At 46.8% G+C, this 18,403-nt stretch overlaps 1 protein-coding gene across 1 annotated transcript; it reads left to right on the top strand.

Annotated features, from left to right (window-relative positions):
- The first annotated feature begins 5,910 nt into the window (after window positions 1-5,910).
- On the top strand, window positions 5,911-8,084 carry LOC311101601 (E3 SUMO-protein ligase ZBED1-like). Its single transcript, XM_084142730.1, has 2 exons — window positions 5,911-7,163; window positions 7,318-8,084. The coding sequence occupies exons 1-2, from the start codon at window positions 5,983-5,985 to the stop codon at window positions 7,982-7,984; spliced, it is 1,848 nt and encodes a 615-aa protein (XP_083998856.1). The 5' UTR covers window positions 5,911-5,982; the 3' UTR covers window positions 7,985-8,084.
- Window positions 8,085-18,403: the final 10,319 nt, after the last annotated feature.

An 18,403-nucleotide genomic window follows, 5' to 3' on the forward strand; every position in this document is an offset into this window, starting at 1 on the left:
GAGTGCAGCTCAGCCCACCATGGTGCGTTGCTGAACGCACACATAAGGCAGGTATATAAAAGGTATTAAGTGTACCTTATAAAGACCTCACTTTACAGACTCCTAGGAGTGCTGTAGTGAGTGTCTCACATAGCAGGCTGCAGTCTCAGCCAGATAATGGCAATTTGACGCGACCGCTATTCGGGACTGCGCTCTGTCTCAGGCTAACGCCTCAGTCAGTGCAGTTCAGACCCGTGCTGCGTTCACGGAGGGCCTGATTACTATGGTTACGGGCGTAACCAACGTATCGGCGCCCCCGTTTCTCTCAGAACGCGCTGATAATAACCACATTGGGGATGGCGCACTATCACAGACTAAGGTCTCTGTTAGTACGACCCAGACCCATGCTGCGTTCAAGAAGGGCCCGATTACCACGGTCACGAAGGTGCCCAGTGTATCGGCGCCCCCACCTTTTTCTGAACGCGCCCAGGCTCACCACACTGAGTGTAGTTCAGCCCACCAGAGGTGCAGAGCTGAACGCACACAGGAGGTGAAAGGAGGAATAATACCTAGACGCCGTCTTGGTTTATGTCAAAGAGACCTCACATTACAGACTCCAAGGAGTACTGTAGTGAGTGCCTCTCATAGCAGGCTGCAGTCTCAGTCAGGAGACATGATGACGCAGCCGTTAGTTGGGGATGGCGCACTATCGCAGACTAAGGTCTCGGTTAGTGCGATTCAGACCCATGCTGCGTTCACGGAGGGCCCGATTACCACGGTCACGAAGGTGCCCAGTGTATCGGCGCCCCCACTTCTTTCTGAACGCGCTAATACTCACCACACTGAGCGTAGTTCAGCCCACCAGAGGTGCAGAGCTGAACGCACACAGGAGGTGAAGGGAGGAAAGATACCAAGACTCCATCTTGGCTTATCTCAAAGAGACCTCACATTACAGACCCCAAGGAGTACTGTAGTGAGTGTCTCTCATAGCAGGCTGCAGTCTCAGTCAGGAGACATGATGACGCAGCCGCTATTTGGGGATGGTGCACTATCGCAGACTAAGGTCTCGGTTAGTGCGATTCAGACCCATGCTGCGTTCACGGAGGGCCCGATTACCACGGTCACGAAGGTGCCAGTGTATCGGCGCCCCCACTTTCCTTTGAACGCGCTAATACTCACCACACTGAGCGTGACTCAACCCACCAGAGGTGCAGAGTTGAACACACACAGAAGGTGAAGGGTAAGACGGTATCAAGGCGCCGCCTTGTGTTACCTCATAGAGACCTCATATTACAGACTTCGAGGAGTATTGTAGTGAGTGGCTCTAATAACGGTTTGCAGTCACCTACGATGACGCAATCGCTTGCTGGGGATGGTGCCCTGTCGCAGGCTGTGGCCTCGGTCAGTGCAATTCAGACCCACGTTGCGTTCACGGAGGACAGGAATACGACGGTTACAGGTTTAACTGACGTTTCTGCCCCCCCTTTTGGTTCAGAACGCACTAATGTTTCCTCTCCCTTTCTTGGGAGGCCCGCCTTGGCTGTTCCACCACCTCAGTGTTGGAGAACAGCGGCGGCAAGGGCCATAGAGGAATACAGGTCCTTCCTACTGGATGCACCACAGCTTCGTGCTCAGCCGCTTTCTCTGCATTGCTGGCAGTGGCGAAGAAGCTGCACCCTCTCACGCTGGCTAGAACAGACGTTGCAGAAGGGTTATGCTCTCCAATTCCACCGGACCCCACCCCCGTTCAGGGGAGTGGTGGAGAAGGTGATGAAAACGGCAGACAAAGTGGCCGCTCTGATGACAGAGATTACGGAACTTTTGGCGAAGGAGGCGGTGACAGTAGTTCCCCGGGAGCAAAGGAACAAAGGGCTATATTCGCCTTATTTCCTAGTGCCCAAAAAGACGGGGGGAGTGAGGCCGATTTTGGATTTACGCATTCTCAACGAGAGCATAACCAAACGGCCCTTCCGAATGCTAACGACAAAACGTCTGCTGGAATGTGTCCAGAGAGGAGACTTTTGTACGAGCATAGACCTAAAGGACGCGTACTTTCATGTGCCGGTTCAGCCGCGTCACAGGAAGTTTCTGCGGTTTGCCTTTCAAGGGGTGGCGTACGAATACACGAGGATGCCATTTGGGTACGCCCTGGCACCTCGCACATTTTCCAAGTGTGTGGAGGCGGCATTGGAACCGTTGCGCCGTCAGGGAATACGGCTACTAGCCTACCTGGACGACCTACTGGTTCTCGCCCCGTCAGCAGAGCTGGCGATCACTCACACAACACAGACAGTGATGCATCTCACAAGTCTGGGGTTTGCTGTGAATTGGAAAAAGAGCGCGCCCTGGCCCACTCATCAGATTGTCTACTGGGGATACAGCTAGACACTGTGAGGATGAGGGCTCGAATTTCGGACCCCCGAAGGGTAGCCTTGTTGCTAGCCCTAAGGAAGTGTTGTCCGAATCACACGGTGACGGCACTGTCGATCATGTCACTTTTGGGTCTCATGTCGTCAGCCCACTCTGTGGTTCCGCTGGGACTCCTGCATATGCGCAGGATGCAGCGATGGTTCGCCCAACTAAGACTAGACCCATTGCGTCAACGTCATCGGTTGGTGGTGGTTCCCCTCTCGCTCAGTGCAGACCTGAACTATTGGAGAAACCCGCGCGTTCTCACGCACGGAGTCCCGATAGGAAAGGTGTCCTCTCAAATCCCAGTATTCACGGATGCGTCCCTGACGGGATGGGGAGGGACATGTCAGACACAAGCGATAGGAGGTGTGTGGCCTCAATCAGGTCGTCATATCAACCTCCTGGAGTTGGAAACGGTTCGACTGGTTCTGACCCACTTCGCGTCTACCCTTCGGGGTCGCGATGTGCTGGTCTGATCAGACAACCGGACCACAGTAGCCCACATAAATCGCCAGGGAGGAGTCAGGTCTCCTGCTCTCCATCGGGCGGCAGAGGAATTGTGGCTGTGGGCTCACGAGCACCTTCGCTCATTGAGAGCAGCACACATTCCAGGCTACTTGAACGTAGGAGCAGACCTCATGTCAAGAGGGGGTCCTCGAGACGACGAGTGGTGTCTGCATCCGGACATTGTTCTCCAGATTTGGGAACAATTCGGGAGAGCCGAGGTGGACCTATTCGCGTCACGCGTGAACGCGCAATGTCCTCTGTGGTTCTCTCTGAGGGAACAGGACGAACCGCCACTGGGAAGGGACGCTTTTGCACACCAACCGTGGCCCGAGAGTTCTCCTGTATGCATTCCCTCCGCTGTCCTGCATTCTCCCACTGCTAGCCAGGGTGAGGTCAGCGGGGCTGTCAGTGATACTGATAGCGCCCGATTGCCCGGGGGCTCCTTGGTTTGTGGAGATGAGTCAGATGTTGATTGCGCCACCTTGGCCAATTCCACATCGACGGGACGCGTTGTCTCAGGCGGGAGGCACGATAGGGAAATTGCCCATAATCGGCCAACCACTGAAGGCCTGGCTGCTGAGAGGGACAGGCTAGAGCGCCGTGGGTTATCTGATGCAGTGATCAGGAGCGTACAGGGTTCACGTGCCAGTTCCACTTCTAAGATGTATGCCAGTAGATGGAATGTGTTTTCACGATGGTGTGTCACACAAGGTGTAGACCCCATGAGCTGTCAGGTGGAGAGTATTCTCTCTTTTCTACAGCTCATGTTTGATAAGCAAAAATCGCCTGCCACGATTAGAGTGTTTGCAGCAGCGATTTCAGCTTGTCATGAGGGTTTTGGCAGAGACAATGTCTTTAGCCACCCTCTAGTGAAACGCTTCCTATTAGGAACGCGGCGACTTAGGCCAACACCTAGAGTCACGCTTCCTCAGTGGGATTTGGCTTTGGTACTCGAAGCGCTATGTAAGTCGCCGTTCGAGCCATTGAATCAAATACCCCTCAAGATGCTGTCTATAAAGACAGCATTGTTGCTCGCTTTGACTACAGCTAAGCGGGTCAGTGATTTGTGTGCTCTTTCGACGAGACCTGACTGCTTGGCCATCAATGGTGACCTGAGCAGAGCAGTGTTACGTCCTAACCCGGCATTTGTGCCGAAGGTTATTAAGAGTTCATATAGGTCACAGACCGTGGAGCTGTGGGCTTTTTCTCCTCCTCCTCATAGAGAAAGGAGTGAGGAAAAGCTCCATCGCCTGTGCCCGGTACGCGCTTTGGCGTGTTACGTCGAGCGCACAGCAGCGATTAGGTCATCGCCTCAGTTGTTTGTGTGTCACGGTGCGGCTGCACTAGGTAGACCACTTTCAAAACAGCGGTTGTCTCACTGGCTTTGTGAAGGCATTGAGACAGCTTATGAGGCAGCGGGGCGGCAATTGCCTCAGGGTATCAGAGCTCACTCCACTCGTGGAGTAGCGGCTTCTACTGCCCTTTTCAGAGGAACAGGGGTAGAGGATATCTGTAGAGCAGCATCATGGTCGACGCCGTCTCCATTTATCTGTCTCTATCTCTTAGATATGTCTTCTAACTCTCTGGCTCGATCTGTACTCAGCGTGGCTGAAGGGAGATCTTGAGCAAGAAAGAGAGGAGAAGCAGGACTGTGGACACAGGTTTCCATCAGGTCCGCTTTGGTTAGGAAGACGTGTTTTTGACAGATATGTTTTCTAACTCTTTGGCTCGGTCTGTACTCAGCATAGCTGAAGGGAGATCTTGAGCTAGGAAGAGAGGAGAAAGCAGGACTATGGACAAGGTTTCCATCAGGTCCGCTTTGGATAAGTAAACATATTTTGTGGCATGACTCCTGACTGACAGGTTCAGTACAGTAGAGGCATGTGTTGATTGACAGAATGTGAGGTCATCTATCTGCTTGTTCAGTTTTAGTATGACCCATGTTTTGTTCCCACCCACTAATCTCTGGGAGTCCATTGAGTGAGTGAGGCGGTCTACCGCGTTCACAATGTAGAGTGACACTTGGTGTCATTCCATTAGTGGTCGGTAGTGTTTTCACAGGATATTGAGGCACATCTATCTGCTAGTACAGATTAGTATGGCTTCTATTCTGGTGATCTGCCCACTAGTCATTGGCATTGCCATTGGACTAGGTGGGGCGGGTCTTTTACCGATGACGCGGTATATTGTGACGCCCGTAGGGGTTTTTAGTTGCAGTACTGCGGGACTTGGGTGCAGCCATTGCTAGGTCTGACCTTTCTGTTTCGATGGGAAGTGTTGGGCTCGGCAGGGAGTACATTTTGGAGCGCTACGCTCCGCCTTAAACCAATAGGAGCAGAGCTCCCCTATGGGGCGGAGCTCCACGATATAGAACGATTAGTTACCGGAGTGTAACTCCAGTTCTATCAGTGGAGCGGAGCCCCATAGGACTTAAGGCCCTGCCGACACTCTCTAGTCTCGCTGAAGATAAATATCTCGGGAGGCAGATTGAGGGGAGGCATCCCCTCTTATAGGGACACCTGTACTCATATTGGCTGCAGGTGTGTGCATAATTTTGTCTCAGGCTGATGCTGCCTTAGGGCAGAGGGTAAACCAATAGGAGCAGAGCTCCCCTATGGGGCTCCGCTCCACTCATAGAACTGGAGTTACACTCCGGTAACTAATCGTTCAGTCTCGTGCTTCTCTATGTAGCCTGATATTTCTGCACAGTCTTGGGGCAGTTTAGAGGGAACATTGGTAGTAGCCATAATTCATAAATGGCACCATGCAGGGTAGTGATGGGTCATGCGCACAAGCATCGGCTCTGAGAGCCGGCTCTTTGTAGTGAATCAGAAGAGCCGGCTCGCATCGAGTGAGAGCCGGCTCCCAGTTTTTTGCCCATTCGCTGCTTAGGTTTCACTTTCACAGAGGTCTGTTATGATTGGCCAGCATGGCGACCAGCATGCGGCATTCACGTGAGAATTAAGGATGTGTAAACAGAGAGGGGGCGGGGCAGACACACCACTTGACTCCACTGCAAGTGAAGAGAGAGACAGAGCGGACTGAGGAGCGTGTGTGCGTCTTGCATTGTCGTGTCGTTTAACTATGAGTGACACTAGAAAGCGAAGCAGCATCTGGCTGCAGTTTAAAGATATTGGGAACAAGAAAGCAGAGTGCCTTCACTGCAAAACGAAGGTCACTATAAGAGCAGGTTCCACCACAAACCTGCATAGACATACAAGAACTGTCCATCCTACAGTGCAGTTAGAGGAGAGAGGGCAAGCCAGCTCACCATCTACTGATCCTGGTGTGTCTCATACCAGAACAACAGCTGCTGTAACGTCTACTGCCATCCCCATGCGTGCAAGTATAACCTCTCCTACTGCAACTCAAAGCAAAATAAGTCAGTTTTTACCTAAACTGATGACCCCAGCCAAACAGCACAGTATTGATGATGAGTTGGCTAAAATGGTAGCTTCTGATTTTCAACCCTTTTCCATTGTGGAGGACAAAGGAATGAAAAACTTTGTCAAAGCCCTAAATCCCACATACACTCTACCCAGTAGAAAAACACTTTCCCAAACAATGATCCCAAAACTATATGACACAGAACGTGCATTATGGCAAGAAAGGGTGACAAAAGCTCCATCAGTTTGCCTGACAACTGACTGCTGGACCTCCAGAACAACCTGCTCTTTCATGTCTGTCACTTGCCACTTTATTGAAGATTACAAGATGACATCTTGCCTTCTGGACTGCTTCGAGTTCACCGACAGACACACTGCAGAAAACTTGGCAGTGGAGCTACTAAGAGTGGCAAAAGAGTGGCAAGTAGAGGACAAAGTGGTGTGCTGTGTGAGTGATAATGCTGCAAACATCACCAAAGCCATAAAAGTTTTGAAGTGGACCCATCACCCATGTCTGGCGCATACACTAAACCTGGTGGTTAGAGATGCTCTGAAGGTGATCAAAACAACCGTGGATAAGGTGAAGGCTGTTGTGGAGTTTTTCCACAAAAGCACAGTAGCAGCACAGAAGCTAAAGTCCACACAGCGCCAAATGGGGATTCCTGAACTGAGGCCCAAACAAGAGTGTGCCACCAGGTGGAACTCAACATTTGATATGTTGAAACGAATGCTTGAAATAAAAGATGCCATCATCTCCACCCTGGCCCTCATCAACGCATCTATTGAGCCATTAAGCCAAGAGGAATGGGAGCTGGTGAAAGAGGTCTGCGCCGTCCTGCAACCATTCCAGGAGGTGACTGTGGAGATAAGTGCAGACAGGTACCTAGAACCATTGAAGCATTGTTTTCTCTACTACTATTCAGTCACTATTATACATTGCAAACACAACACATACAGTATAATGCATCACGTATAATATGCCACATACTTTTAAAAAACTAAATTCTAAAAGTTGCTGTTTTCTCTCCTTCAGCTATGTCACAGCCTCGAAAATGCTCCTGCTTTGCAAAGGTCTGCAGCTGGTGACAGCCGAGAACCAATGGACAGTAACTGTGCAGAAAGTGAAGGAATTAGTTGCAGCTCTTTGTTCAGCCATGGACCGCAAATTTCTGCGGATGGAGTACAACACTGTCCTTTCAGAAACTACCTTATTGGATCCAAGGTTTAAAAAACTTGCCTTCAGTGATCGTAGAGCTGTTGATGAAGCTCTTCAGAGGATTAGTGCAGCAGCAGCAGCAAAATGCACCCCCAGCAGCCAGCCAGCTCCACCATTACAGGGCCAAGTGGAGGAGGAGCAGCAAACCTCTGCTGTTTGGAGGCTTTTTGATGACAGAGCTACAGGAGATGCTTCAAGGAGAAATCCGACAGCTGATGCTATAATGGAGGTGAGGAGCTACCTTGAGGAGCCCCTCATCCAGAGAGCAGAAGACCCACTGAGCTGGTGGCAGGCCAAGGCCTCAGTCTTTCCACTCCTGGTGAAGGTGATGGAGGGGAGACTATGTATTGTTGCCACATCAGTTCCTTCTGAGAGAATCTTCTCCAAAACAGGGCAGATACTCACGGAGAGGCGAAATCGTATCAGGCCTATCAGCCCATCCAAGCTGAGGCATCTGATCTTCCTGAATGCCAACCTGCCCTGAGGACTAATGCTGTTTGCTGGAGTTTGGTTCTGGTTTTGATTCTGTTCTGTGGATTTGTTTGAAGTTTATTGTTAATTTGTGCAATAAAAAAGTTTAATTGAAATAAACAAATGTAAGAGTGGTTTTGTCACAGAATAAATGCACAGAATTAGGCATTATAAGGTCTCTCATAAAAACACTGAAAGCAAAAGGGTTTTCAACACATAAACCATGATTTTTTTTCAAAGTTAAGGTAAAATATAGGCTACAAAAGATCCTAAATAAAGAGCCGTTCGGGAGTCGAAAGAGCCGGCTCTTCTTTGGGAGCCGAGTCAAAAGAGCCGGCTCTCAGAAAAGAGCCGAACTTCCCATCATTAATGCAGGGTTCTATATGGAACCATTTTGGTTCAGTGAAGAAGAACCTCTAGGGTTCTGATCAAAGAACCCTCTAAAATAACTTTTAGGGGTTCCATATATGAAGCAAGCATAGAACCCTTTTTGGTTCTATAAGGAACTTTTTTTTTTCTAAGAGTGTGCCCTACTGTGTGAGAGAACTGCATGGAAGAATAGCCTGCGCACCAAATAAAAGTGTCAAGGGAAGCCAGTTTGGAGTTTGGTTCACTCCTATCACATCGCATCAAGAGAAATACGTCTGTGACAGAAACAACTTGAATAGTTGCATCTTGTTGTCTTGTTTTCCTCCGGTGGCTAACTTGCTAGCTAAAATGTCCCCTTTCCTAAATTAGCCATGGATGGAGACAGGGATTTGGACTTGTGGTTTTACTTAATTCTCCGTACCGGCCAGTAATTATAACGGCGATTCTGATCCAACCATAAATTCATACATTGTGCATCTGGACTGAGAGGATGGAAGTTCAATATGTAGGTAGGTAGATGTAGAAGGCTAATGTTAACTAGCTAAGGTTGCCAATTAAATGAAGTTAGGCTAGCGAGCAAGCATTTTAGCCAGGTAGCCTAGGACAATAAAAAATAAAAGCGTGTACTGAATGACAGAGCCATAGACTGTTTCGTCAACATGAAAGAGAGGAGGATGGCATTGGCATTTCTCTACAAGTAGGGTATACTTGCACGCACGCGCACGCACGCGCACGCACGCGCACACGCACGCACACGCACACACACACACACACAGATCAGAACCATGGACAGCTACATCATATTTAGCTTAATTTGATTGTACTAAAAATCACTAAGTATAGGTGATTCGATGATGTTGAAATGGTGCTGGAATAGTGGAGGCAGCTCCTGTTTTCAAGTTTCAAGTTTTAATGTCACATGCACAAGTACAGTGAAATGCCTTCCTTGCAAACTCAAAACTCAAAACCCAACAATGCAATAATCAATAAAAATGTATTACTAGAAATAAACAAACAAGAAATAAGAATAAGAAATATGAAATACACAATAACGTAAGTAAGTAAGCATACTATTTACAGGAAATATTTAAAAAGTCTGTTCCAATACCATATTTTATGTGCAGGGATACTGGAGTGATGGAGGTAGATATGTATAGGGGTAAGTGGACTAGACAGTTTAATTAATTGTACTTATAATTTCACTTAATTGTATTAGTATCATTGCTTTGTTCACTTTTAGTTGTTAATTTTTTGTTGTTGCCTAAATGGGTGTTTAAATTCTCCTGTTCAGAAACTACCTGATATTTACTTAGAAATTACATGGTAAAATTGTAATTATACAAAGTTTCTTTGGGACTCATTGCAACAAGTACCACCACTCTGTACTATTTGTTAACAGAGTTCTGTTTAGACCAATTGTGTAAGGACCAGAGAGTAAGTACCTATTGATACCTCATACTTTCCTAGTAAATAAGTAATTTAATAAGCTCCGTTTTTCATGTTTTAACAAACAGATCAATCAATACATACATACCTCAGCTGCACAAGACTGTTCAGGTCAGTCATGTCCACAAACTCTGCTGAGGGTTTTTCTTTATTTTTACAATTTTCTACTTTTCACACTCTTGGCATTCTCTCAACCAGATTCATGAGATAGTCACCTGGAATGCATTTCAATTAACAGGTGTGCCTTCTTAAAAAGTTAATTTGTGGAATTTCTTTCCTTCTTAATGCGTTTGAGCCAATCAGATGTGTTGTGACAAGGTAGGGGGGTATACAGAAGATAGCCCTATTTGGTAAAATACCAAGTCCATATTATGGCAAGAACAGCTCAAATAAGCAAAGAGAAACGACAGTCCATCATTACTTTAAGACATGAAGGTCAGTCAATACGGAACATTTCAAGAACTTTGAAAGTTTCTTCAAGTGCAGTCGCAAAAACCATCAAGCGCTATGATGAAACTGGCTCTCATGAGGACCGCCACAGGAATGGAAGACCCAGAGTTACCTCTGCTGCAGAGGATAAGTTCATTAGAGTTACCAGCCTCAGAAATTGCAGCCCAAATAAATGCTTCACAGAGTTCAAGTCACAGACACATCTCAACATCAACTGTTCAGAGGGGACTGTGTGAATCAGGCCTTCATGGTCGAATTGCTGAAAAGAAACCACTACTAAAGGACACCAATAATAATAAGAGACCTGCCTGGGCCAAGAAACACGAGCAATGGACATTAGACCGGTGGATATTTGTCCTTTGGTCTGGAGTCTAAATTTGAGATTTTTGGTTCCAACCGCCGTGTCTTTGTGAGACGCGGTGTGGGTGAACGGATGATCTCCGCATGTGTATTTCCCACCGTAAAGCATGGAGGAGGAGATATTATGATGTGGGGGTGCTTTGCTGGTGACACTGTCTGTGATTTATTTAGAATTCAAAGCACACTTAACCAGCATGGCTACCACAGCATTCTGCAGCGATACGCCATCCCATCTGGTTTGGGCTTAGTGGGACTATCATTTGTTTTTCAACAGGACAATGACCCAACACACCTCCAGGCGGTGTAAGGGCTTTTTTTACCAAGAAGGAGAGTGATGGAGTGTTGCATCAGATGACCTGGCCTCCACAATCCTCCGACCTCAACCCAATTGAGATGGTTTGGGATGAGTCGGACCGCAGAGTGAAGGAAAAGCAGCCAACAAGTGCTCAGCATATGAGGGAACTCCTTCAAGACTGTTGGAAAAGCATTCCAGGTGATGCTGGTTGAGAGAATGCCAAGAGTGTGCAAAGCTGTCATCAAGGCAAAGGGTGGCTATTTGAAGAATCTCAAATATAAAATATATTTTGATTTGTTTAACACTTTTTTGTTTACTACATGATTCCATATGTGTTATTTCATAGTTTCGATGTCTTCACTATTATTCTACAATGTAAAAAATAGTTAAAAGAAAAGAAAAAGCCTTGAATGAGTAGGTGTGTCCAAACCTTTGACTGGTAGTGTACATCCCAGCAAATTGCACTTAGGTTGCTGTAAGTGCCATAACTGTGAATGCGCTTCAAGTACCGAATGGTCTGATCATAGAGGATGCATTTATTATTCAACCAACACCAGGATCCAAAGATCCAAACAAATTGCAAATAGTCCCAATTGAACAAAGACCAGCCTCATCTTTCTTGTGAAGATTAGACACTGAACAGTTAGAAGGTCATGGTGATGCTTGTCCTGTAGTTTGTCCAAGGGAATCACTTTCAGCCTAAAAGTCTTGTCCAGTTGAGTTCTGTTTCATCCAGTGAACGTCAATTTATCCAATGAGATAAGTGATTGAGAAGCAGAATGATGCATTATCCAAGATGTTTGATTACTTGTCCAATGCAATGAATACCTGGAGTAGTTCCACTGCTTTCTCTGTAAACTGTGTTGTGTCTGTGTGCAGCTTCTCTTTGTCTGGTCACATATATTTTACTATCTGTGCAATCTCTTCTAGATAAGTGTTGTTTAAACAAGACAATTTGAGAGAGGCTGTAGGTTACAGATAAGACTATTATTTTAAATTCAACTATTTTTCACTTCCTCTTAGCCTCTATGTGAAAGTAAGTGGTTTGCATTGTCTATATGCCACACAAAGATGCCAGACAATCAGTCTAAATCATAGTCACACACTACATACTCTACACATTTGTATTCAAACTATGATAATTATCCATCTGTCCATTTTATCAGTAGACTACATGATAACATAGCTGATGTATCTTTCAGAGACCCTATCCTTAGTATTGAATAATCCTCCTTGATGTTGCCTGTCAGGTATGAATGGAGAGGTGGACATAGAGGTGAAAGCCGGAGATGATGACATTACATTCTCGGTCAATCCAGACGGAGCTCCCTGCCTAAACACAGAGTTAGACAGAGAGAGCAGCTCAGACTACCGTCTGACAGTCCAGGCTACCGATCGTGCTTTGTCCATTTCTTGACGCCTCACTGCCACAGCACGTGTTGTCGTCAATGTACATGATATAGACAACAACGTGCCGTCTTTCACATCAGCCGGTAGTGTCACCATCCCAGAAGACACTGCTCTCCAGACTGTTGTCATGGTGATACAGGCAGTGGATGTGGACTCAGGATCCAACGGGACATTGTCTACATCCCAGAGGGCGCGTCAGTCAGTGTGTTCAGTATCAACTGTACTAGTGGTCGTCTGTACCTGCAGCAGCCTCTGGACAGAGAGCAGGTAAATTGACTGTACTTTTGCTTTCAATTATCATTATTATGTGGTAGTGTTACCTACTTAAGTTTTAGTTTTTATCTCTTATTTATTGGGATAGGGGATGTGATACATCTGAGACAGATAGAGGACATACAAGTGGCAGACCCGGGGATCAAACCCCCGCTGCTAGAGTCCATGCATAGTACAGGGTTGGCAACACTACCACTAGACCAGACACTGGTACCTTACCTGTTTAAAATGAATGCACTTGGGATAAGAATATCTGCTAATGAACTTAACTTGCCTTGAAATTAAAGGGGATATTCAATATTATAATTTAGATGGATCCTCACCCTGAAAATAGTTTATGGGTCAGGAGAAACTGTAATCCATGGTTCGGTTTTCTTTTAAAAGCCATTACAAACTTCAGCTAACTTTAGCAATCGCTAGCTAAAAATCTATGGAAGTGATAGGGGCAGGCACTGAAATCTACTCAAATCAACTCATTTACTTGGTTTGATGTTACTTAAAGGTGATTTTGTCACCTGTGTGCCCCATGCCCCTATCACTCCCACAGATTTTTAGCTAGCGGTGGCTAAAGGTAGCTGAAGTTTAAAGTGGCTGTTTAAAGAAAACTGAGCGATAGACTGGTCTCAGGGTGAGGAACCATGTAAAATTAAATAGTAAAATACTAAACTTCCCCTTTAACTTACTGATCTGCTAAATGACTGAAATGTAAATGTCAGGTAAATTCAGTTGGATATGCTGACTGTCACTGAGGCTCTCCTCCATTGGCCTCCTCTATGGCCCTCACAGTGCATGTAGAGGACGTCAACGATCACAACCCAACTACTACAGCCTGGCAGTCAGAGAGGACACCCCCAGAGGAACCAGCCGGTTGCAGCTCCGCGCTCTAACAGACCCTGTCCCAGGGTCAGAGTAAAGACAATGGCTCTAATGGACAGCTGAAGTAATGAACTGTCCCAGGGTCAGATTAAAGACAATGGCCTTTCTGAAGAGCTCAGTGACTTTCAACATGGCACGGTCATAGGATGCTACCTTTCCAACAAGTCAGTTTGTCAAATTTTTGCCCTGCTAGAGCTGCCCTGGTGCTGTTATTGTGAAGTTGACACCTTTAGGAGCAACAACTGCTCAGCTGTGAAGTGGTAGGCCACACAAGCACACAGAACGGGACTGCCGAGTGCTGAAATCGTAGCGCGTAAGATCGTCTGTCCTCGGTCGCAACACTCACTACCGAGTTCCAAACTGCCTCTGGAAGCTACATCAGCACAAGAACTGTTCGTCGGGAGCTTCATGAAATGGGTTTCCATGGCCAAGCAGCCGCACACAAGCCTAAGATTACCATGTGCAATGCCAAGCGTCGGCTGGAGTGGTGTAAAGCTCGCCGCCATTGGACTCTGGAGCATTGGAAACGCGTTCTCTGGAGTGATGAATCACGCTTCAGCATCTGGCAGTCCAAAGGACGAATCTGGGTTTGGCAGATGCCAGGAGAACGCTACCTGCCCGAATGCATAGTGTCAACTGTAAAGTTTGGTGGAGGAGGAATGATGGTCTAGGGCTGTTTTTCATGGTTTGGGCTAGGCACCTTAGTTCCAGTGAACGGCAATCTTAACACTACAGCATACAATAACATTCTAGACAATTCTGTGCTTCCAACTTTGTGGCAACATTTTGGGGAAGGCCCTTTCCTGTTTCAGCATGACAACGCCCCTGTGCACAATGCGAGGTCCATACAGAAATGGTTTGTCGAGATCGGTGTGGAAGAACTTGACAGGTCTGCACAGAGCCCTGATCTCAACCCCATCGAACACCTTTGGGATGAATTGGAATGCCGACTACGAGCCAGACCTAATCGCCCAACATCAGTGCCCGACCTCACTAATGCTCTTGTGGCTGAATGGAAGCAAGTCCCCGCAGCAATGATCCAACATCTAGTGGAAAGCCTTCCCAGTAGAGAGAAGGCTGTTATATAGGGGGGACCAACTCCTTATTAATGCCCATGATTTTGGAATGAGATGTATTTGTTGTTTTTAATGTTCTGAAATGTCTGTCTGGGAAGACAAATGTAATGTTGTTGTAAACATGACCAATAATAACTCAGAACTCTAAATGGAAACGGTGCGCTACCAGCTGTCTCAGGGGAGTCAGTTTCTGGTGGACTCAGTCCGAGGTGTCATCTCCCTGATGGACAGGCTGGACAGAGAGACAGCCTCCTTTCATCTGCTAACCGTCACAGCCATGGACCAGGGCAGCGTGCCCAGGTCAGCCACTGCTGTGGTCAACATCACTGTCCTGGATGTCAATGACTGCAGCCCGCTGTTCTCTCCAGACACACTGACGCTCCACATGTTGGAGAACGGCGGAGACCCATCTCAGCTCACCCACCAGGTAACTGCTGTGGTAGGGTTATTGCTTTTATTATTAAACCATTTTCTAGTCAGGTAAGTCATTGGGAACAAGTTATCCTTTAAAATAACGACCTGGTTAGGACCTGGACTAATCTGACTGAAGAACCCTCCAGCTTCATATGAACAAACATTTGATGTTGCGATTGATGTAATCTCAGAACCCAGAACCAAATCGTTCATGCATTGGCCAGCTCCTCGATATGTCTGTAACAAGAGACTATGATTGATGTTATGACAGGAGACAATAATTTTGATGCAGCCATAATGCATTGTAAGATTTGTCATTTAGTGTAATCTCATAATGATGATTGAGTTATTATTAGCCATTTTGAGTCTGTTAAACAATTGCCACGACATACAGTATGACATAACATACAGTAGCATCATGAGTTGATTACAATACAAGCAATATATTAGTAATACATTATACCTCTTGTCTTTCAGTAAAATCTTACCCCTAATTGTGACCAGGTATCAGCTAGGGATGAGGATTTAGGAGTGAACAGCCAGCTGAGGTACTTCATAGAGAGAGGAGACGGGGAGGGCCTCTTCCCTCTGTCGCCCAACGGCACCTTTAACATGCTACAGAGTTTGGACAGGGAGGTGACATCACCCTACAAGTTAGACATCATGGCTGTCGACTCAGTTAATCAGGATCTCTGCTTCCGTATAACAAAAACCTGTTGCTGTTCCTTTAAGAAATATCAGAACTCAACGTTTTTTTTCTCCTGTACAAGTGTAATGTATTCACATGAGAGCTGTCCTTAGTTTGTATACATTTTACATTTTAGTCATTTAGCAGACGCTCTTATCCAGAGCGACTTACAATTAGTGAGTGCATACATTTTTCATACTGGCCCCCTGTATACTGTATATCACATTGTGAATCCAGACTGTAGGATTTAGCTAAGCTCTCTCTGAGCAGTAATGAATCTGGTATAAGATGTTATTTTATGTTTGTCGAGACATCACAAATGAAATGCTTATAATAAGGCTTCATAAAAGCTCATACATGCTTATAGCAAGTAATTAAGAATAATACCTGCAGGCTTTAAGTATCTTTTTGTTGTTGTTGATATTGTTTTGTTTTGTCTCTCCTGCCGCCTGACAGGGACTGGGACAGTCCATGTTGTAGTGGACGATATGAATGACAACTGGCCAGTGTTTAGTGAGGTCTACACCACCATTGTCTCTGAGGATAGCCCTGCAGGCACAGTGTTTGCCATGGTCACTGCCTATGACCTGGATGAAGGTGTCAATGGACACATAAGGTACAGTTCCCTTGGCTGGAACAAAATATGAAGTCATGTGGGTCCCCAGCCCTGGAGTAGAGAAATAATATATGGTCAGATCTTTTGCTGTGATATTATTTTTGATTCAGTGCTGTAATATGATGGTTAACTGTATTCCAGGTATTCCATAGAGTGTTGATGGACCCTTCTCTATTGAGGACACGTCTGGGGAGCTATTGACCACTGGCGTGCTGGACAGGGAGGTGGTGGCAATCTACAGACTGACTGTGGTGGCCAGGGACACACACCCCACACAGCCGCTGTCCAGCTCAGTACAGGTGTCTGTCCTGGTTGCGGACGTCAACCACCACTGGCCTCAGTTCCTCCACAGCCCCTATGTGGCTATCATGCCGGCTGGAACTTGGAACTGCTCCAGGTGAGGGGGTTTAATAACAGCAGCCATTTTAGATATCATAGATAAACAAGGAGAACTAAGTAATTCATAGTATTACAAATGCCCTTTACTGCTATGTTCGAGGAATTTTACAAATTAATTTGATTCATTATATCTTTATAAATGCGATTATGATAGGTTACAATGTGTTTATGATTTATTTTAATGCTGTGTGTGCCCGTGTTCTGCATGATCTGTTGTGTGTGCAGTGAGAGCAGTGGATGGTGACTTAGGAATCAACGCACAGCTCCACTTCTTCTTATACGGGCAGAACGCTGGCCAGTTCTTCATCAGCCCACACAGGGGAAACATTTTCACCTACGTGCACCTGGAAGACAACCCTAAATTTGCCACAACAACTGTTACCATCAGGTTCAAAGTTAATATCTTTATTTGTCTACTTTGGGAGTTCTGGGGAAGGGGTGTATAAACGGGGGATACTCTCTGTGGTGGTCCAGGACGGCTACAGTACAGCCAGGCCAGGGTTGGAGGCTGGTGGACACAGTGAGGAGCTGGAGTACTACGAGATAAAGTGTCTACAGTGTGTACAGTCTGACACTGCCTCTCTAAGGCTCCCTAGGCCTCTCATAAAAACAGACTGGGAGAGGACAGAGACTGGAGGCAAGGGAGGTCAGAAGAAAAACACCAGGCTCCCCAAATCCAGCTGACAAACCCTGACCACCGAGTCTCCAGAGACGGAGGATGTGGTAAGGCCTGTGGTCCGCTGAGCCAGGTAGATGATAGGTGGAGAGAGGGTGAAGAGAGGCGCTACCGTGGGAGGTTGGCAGTGCAAGGGCTGACGGGTCCTCCTCAGCGTCTCTCTGTGGAGGAGATGAGGAGGCTGAACAGCCCTGTGGGCCACGGGGAATCGGCCCAGACACAGCTTCACAGAGAACCCTCTCAGTTACATCAGCAGTCAGGTCAGCTGGCTCAATGGCCCAGACCTGGCAGAGTTCCCAGAGGGATGGATAGAGGGATAAATAGAAGGATGGACAGTTCCTCAGACTGCGACACCCACAGCTTCCTCACCTGCTCAGAGGTTAACTTTGACAGGGACTTCTCTCCTAAGCGCCCAGGGCTTGGTACTAGTCACCACCCACACCCACAGAGAACCAGAGAAGAGCCTGCCTGTCCTCTACCCATTTAGAGACCCTATGCCCCCCTCTCAGGCCCACTACAGGACTAGGACAGGACTATGGTGATTCCCCTCAGCACTGGGAGAAGCTCCTGAACATGGGTGTGTTGACACCTACACCCCAGTGTTTGAGGACATAGCAGGGGATGCCAATGCAATAACCACCTGACTGGGACAGGCAAAGCGATCTGGAGATCATATGACAGCCGATCATATGACAGGCTAAGAAAATAAAATACATTTACGTCATTTAGCAGACGCTCTTATCCAGAGCGACTTACAAATAGATTTGAAATGTACAAGAACTACGGCAAAGAAAAAAAAATCCATTGTAAGAGAGCTGTGCCAGGGAATGCGTTTGATGTTTTTATTCAAGCAAGTGTTTGCATAGTAATTGAGGGTAAAGTACATGCATGTCGATGTGTGTTGTCAGTGTTGTGGACTTCAGAATGGACAGCAGAATGTACTGTAGGCAGAATATATGACTATATTTCTGCACCTGTCTGATTTTAAAATGTCAAAACATGTAACATGAATTAACACATGGAGTTTGACTCAGCTCGTCCTGGGGTGTATTCATCACTAGGAACCACAAACGGATCCATACAG

Source organism: Coregonus lavaretus (genome assembly GCF_964263955.1).
Source record: "Coregonus lavaretus genome assembly, chromosome: 26".
NCBI lineage: Eukaryota > Metazoa > Chordata > Actinopteri > Salmoniformes > Salmonidae > Coregonus > Coregonus lavaretus.